The sequence below is a fragment of the Protobothrops mucrosquamatus genome, unplaced genomic scaffold, assembly GCF_001527695.2.
Source record: "Protobothrops mucrosquamatus isolate PMUCROS unplaced genomic scaffold, P.Mucros_1.0 scaffold6158, whole genome shotgun sequence".
NCBI classification, from domain to species: domain Eukaryota; kingdom Metazoa; phylum Chordata; class Lepidosauria; order Squamata; family Viperidae; genus Protobothrops; species Protobothrops mucrosquamatus.
The window spans coordinates 79537-84726 of record NW_015391993.1 but is presented as its reverse complement, the minus strand read 5'-3'; the positions used below and the strand labels follow the sequence as shown (position 1 = coordinate 84726).

Genomic DNA, 5190 nt, shown 5'->3' with positions numbered 1-5190 from the left:
GTATAGGAATTTTGGGAGGGTTCTTCTGAGGCGACTTACCAGCTCCAGGTGGTCGGCGGCTTTCTCCTTGGTGTAACCGTAAGGATAGAGGAGAAGCTGGGAGTAGCTGTGGATGGAGACGAAAGCCTTGATGTTGCCATGTTGCCGTACAAAATCCACAATGGCTTTCACCTCCGGTTCGGACTCCGCGTAAGGTCCGCGGTAGGTTTCCGAGCACGGGTTCCCACTGGCGCCAGCTCCTGCAAAAGACCCACCAGAGGCCTCGATTTACAGCCCAAAATGTCTGTTACTGTGCGAGACAGTGCTTAAGTGTCAAAATTCGCTCCATTTTATGACCTTTCTTGCCACAGATGTTAAGCGAATCCCTGCAGTTGTTAGGTTAGTAACACCGTTGTTAGGCTTCTTCCCTCCCGTGGACTTTCCTTCCCAGAAGGTCGCAAAAGGGGATCACGTGACCCTGGGACACTGCAAACTGTCATAAATATGAGTCGAAATTTAGAGTCTGGATTTTGACCGCGGAGATGCAGCGGTATGAATAATGGTCATAAGTCCCTTTTTCCATTGCGGTAATAACTTTGAACAGTCACTAAATCAGGGGTAGGCAACCTTGGCTCTTTTATGACTCGTGGACTTCAACTCCCAGAATTCCTGTGCCAGCATGGCTCAGCTTGGAAACCTCTCCCTTTCCCCTCAGCATGGCTGGCTCAGGAATTCTGGGAGTTGAAGTCCACGAGTCATAAAAGGGCCACGTTTGAAGACCCCTACCCTAGGCCTAGAGTCTAGACCAGGGGTAAGGCAACCTTGGCTCGTTTATGACTCGTGGACTTCAACTCCCAGAATTCCTGAGCCAGCATGAGGGAACTATGGCCCCCTCATGACTTGCGGACTTCAACTCCCAGAATTCCTGAGCCAGCATGAGGGAACTATGGCCCCCTCATGACTTGCGGACTTCAAGTCCCAGAATTCCTGAGCCAGCATGAGGGAAACTTTGGCCCTTTCATGACTGGTGGACTTCAACTCCCAGAATTCCTCAGCCACCATGGCTCAGCTTGGAAACCTCTCCCTTTCCCCTCAGCATGGCTGGCTCAGGAATTCTGGGAATTGAAGTCCACGAGTCATAAAAGAGCCAAGGTTGCCTACCCATGCACTAAACGAATGGTTGTAAGTCAAGGACCACATGGCCCATGTCTGGAGACTTGAAGGTGGGACAGATCGTCCTCAACCTGCTGTACAACTGTCATGGCCCCGGAAATTTCCGTGATGATTGTAAATCGACACACCCATGTGCCCAATCCGATTTTGGAATATTTTTTGTGGCCCTCATTAAGCCAACATCACGGTTGTAAAGCCAGTCCAGTCTTTCCCGGGGGTGTTTTTTTAACCAGGAACTAGCCAACAACTCATTCTCACTAACCTCCTTTGAACCTGTTTTAATTTCTCTGAATTTGGCGTAACATTTTGATCCCAGATGTGGACGTGGGATTCACGGGGCGCTTCGACAAAGCATAACAGAACAGAAATTATTATTTCCTGGGATTTGGAAGTCCTATTTTGCCTAATGCAGCTTAAAGATATATTTTGCCTTTTTTTTTTGCGGCTAAATCACACTGCTGGCTTACACAGGCAGTCCTCAATTTATAACAGTCCATTTAGTGACCGTTTGAAGTTACAACGGCACCGAAGGAAGTGACTTACGGCCGTTTTTCACAGCAGCGTTCCCCACGGTCACAGGACCAAAATTCGGACGCTCGGCAACTGACTTGTACTTATGACAGTTTGCAGCGTCCCGGGGGTCAGCTGACCCCCTTTTTTGCGACCTTCCGACAAGCCAAGTCCATGGGGAAGCCGGATTCATTTAACGGCCAAGTGACTGACCTAACTGCAGTGATTCACTTCACAAATGTGGCCAGAAAGCTCGTAAAATGGGGCAAAATTCGCTTGACGACGGTCTGCAACCGTCATAAGTACATGCCAGTTGCCAAGAGTCTGAGTTTGGATCACGTGACCATGGGAATGCTGCAACAGTCGTAAGTGCGAAAGAATAGTCACCAGTCACTTTTTTTCGGGGCCGTTATAACTTCGAACGGGCACTAAGCAGAGCTGGTAAGTCAAGGACTACTTGTAGCATTTTTGAACCCTATCCTGGTTCCTGATTCTTGCACCTGACACTGGAGCTGTTCTGCCTGGTTTCAAACGGTCGTCTCCAACTTTGGAAAAAGGAAGTCCCCGAACATTTTACCTCCGAAGCCTGCCGCCCAATTCCGGTTGGGGTCGACTCCGATGCAGGATGACCCCTCTCTCTTCGACCTGGTCTTGCGCCACATACGGTTCTGCAAATCAAGAAGGCCCATCAACGAACGTCAGAAGGACCCTGACGCTAAAAACGCGGCGCGGTGCACCTCACCCTTTGCCACCGATGTCCCCACCACGGAGAGTTACCTTGGTGTGGGTGAAAAAGTAACCATCCGGGTTGGTGACGATCTCCACGAAGATATCGAGCTTGTTCAGGATGGACATGAGGGAAGGATCCTTCCCGTGATCTTCAAAGATCTAAAGAGGATCGGAACGGCTTCAGTTGCAACCACAGACGTGCCTTAATGGTGCTTTTATGGCAGCGGCCCCCAATCTTTGGGGCACCAGGGACCGGTTCCACGGAAAGAGGTTTTTCCCGTGGATCGGAGGGGACGTGGTTTCGCGTGTCGCCTGCATCCCGCGGATATGGTTTCGTTTGTTTGCGTGAACCGGTTCGTGTCATGCCACGGACCAGTGCTGGGCCACAGACCAGGGATTGGGGACCCTTGATTTATCGGATCACTATTACGGGACAGCCTTCATGAGCCAGCTTGTTTTAGGAGCTGAGGTAGAAAACAAATCTAGAAAATATCAGATTGGCAATGTCTTTTGATTTTTTCTTTTAGGATTAAGTGGGGGACAGGAGTGGAACGATCATGAAGTGGGGAGTGGGGCAGATATGCCAGGCATTTCCCCATTTTTCCTGGCTTTGGGGAAAATTACAGGAGTATCCCTAAGAAAAAAACAAGATTTCTGTGGCTAAGCAAGACCTTTATTGAATTTTGCTCCATTTTACGGCCTTCCTTGCCACGGTCATTAAACGAATCGCTGAAGCTGTTAAATTAGTAACACTGGCTTTCCGTTTGACTTTGCTAATCAGAAAGTCACCAGAGGTGATCACACGACCCCGGGACACTCATAAATACGAGTGTCTGAATTTTGATTCCAGGACTGCAGTGGTCGTAAATGTGAAAAATGGTCACAAATCAGTTTTTTCAGCACCGTTGCAACTTTGAGCGGTCACTAAATGAGCTGCTATAAGTCGAGGACTACCTGTAGTGCAATTGGAGCCACCGTCAAGCTGCCAAGGTTGAGAAACCCTGATCTAACCAAGATGATGGTTTAGCTTTCTCCGTTTACGGCAGTGGTTCTCAACCTTTTTAATGCCGTGACCCCAACCGGTCGTAAGTCGAGGACTACCCAACCGGTCATAAGTCGAGGACTTTCCCTGCCCGGGAGCGCCGTGCATGCGTGGTTCCGCCCCCTGCGCCGGCCGAGGCGTAGCTGGCAAGCGGCAGAGACGGAGCAGGCCGACCACCAGCTGGCCCAGCCCAAGGGAGGTAAGGCACCCACCAGAAAAGGGGGAAAAAATGGCGGACAAAAAAAATGGCGGACAGCCTTGCTTGGCGACCCCCGTGAAATGGTCGACCGACCCCAAATGGGGTCCCGACCCACAAGTTGAGAACCACTGGTTTACGGAATGTTTGCAGCTGTTACCTTGTTGGCAAACCAGATTCCGCTGGCTTGAGTGACCCACTCGCGAGAATGGATGCCGGTGTCAATCCAGATCGCTGGCCGGTTGGTTCCCCCGGTGCTAAACTGCAAAGCGAAGAACAAACAGAGGCCTTCAATCCGAGCAGCCATCTCGGCTTCCAAGTTCCTCAACATCTCTCCAGCTGGAGACCCACCAGATGTCCTGAGCAGCCACTCCCAGAATTCCCAGCTTCCAACCTTCTGCTTGGAATGCTGGGAATAGCACTGCAATCCGGTGGGAGGACACCGGATTGGGAAGGTTTAATCCAGGGGTAGGCAACCTTGGCTCTTTTATGACTCATGGACTTCAACTCCCAGAATTCCTGAGCCAGCCGTGCTGAGGGGAAAGGGAGAGGTTTCCAAGCTGAGCCAGGCTGGCTCAGGAATTCTGGGAGTTGAAGTCCATGAGTTATAAAGGGGGGCATAGTTTCCCCCCATGCTGGCTCAGGAATTCTGGGAGTTGAAGTCCACGAGTCATAAAGTGGCCTAGGCCTAGGCCAGAGGTAGGCAACCTTGGCTCTTTTATGACTCGTGGACTTCAACTCCCAGAATTCCTGGCTGGCTGGGCAGGGTTAGGCAACCTAGGGCTCTTTTATGACTTGTGGACTTCAACTCCCAGAATTCCTGAGCCAGCATGGGGGAACTATGGCCCCCTCATGACTGGTGGACTTCAACTCCCAGAATTCCTGAGCCAGCATGGCTCAGCTTGGAAACCTCTCCCTTTCCCCTCAGCATGGCTGGCTCAGGAATTCTGGGAGTTGAAGTCCACCAGTCATAAAAGAGCCAAGGTTGCCTAGCCCTGGTCTAATCTGACAACTAGAATTTCACCAGGCTATAGAAAAGCGAGCTAACATTCTAATTAAAAAAGTCACAAACCAGAACCTCGCTGACAGAATAAAGTACGGATAACCCTCAATTTATGACTACAGCGGGGAACAGAGTTTCCATTGCAAAGCAATGCGGTTGTTAAGTGAGTTGCGCCCTATTTTATGACTTTTTTTTTGCTAAGCAAATCACTGCAGTTGTTAAGTAAATCATGTAGCCCTTCAGCAAATATGGCTTGTCTTTGCTTGTCAGAAATCAGCTGGGAAGGTCAAGAAGCAGGAGGAGGAGGAAAACTCGAGATTTTTAATACTCTGAGCTTGGTGGGTTTCTTGCAGACGTTTCATGACCCAACTAGGGAACATCATCAGTGCTAGAAGGGAGTGGGGTTTGTGGAGAGGAGGAGGAGGAGGAGGAGGAAGAAGAAGAAGATTGTGGGCTCCATGCAGCTCTCTGAACTTGGTGGTTTTCTTGCAAACGTTTCACGACCTAACTAGGTAACATCATTGGTGCTTGAAGAGAATGATGTTGGTGGTGGTGGTG

General features: G+C 50.1%; 1 protein-coding gene across 1 annotated transcript in view; it reads right to left on the bottom strand.

Annotated features, from left to right (window-relative positions):
- The window catches only part of LOC107300115 (carboxypeptidase A1-like), a 12956-nt gene that overhangs the window by 2603 nt on the left and 5163 nt on the right, over positions 1–5190 (bottom strand). Inside the window, exons 5-8 of the mRNA XM_015829458.1 lie at positions 3790–3891; positions 2440–2550; positions 2240–2330; positions 40–239 (exon numbers count right to left, since the gene is read on the bottom strand). Coding sequence (XP_015684944.1) covers positions 40–239; positions 2240–2330; positions 2440–2550; positions 3790–3891 — 504 coding nt within the window. The remainder of the gene's footprint in view (positions 1–39; positions 240–2239; positions 2331–2439; positions 2551–3789; positions 3892–5190) is intronic.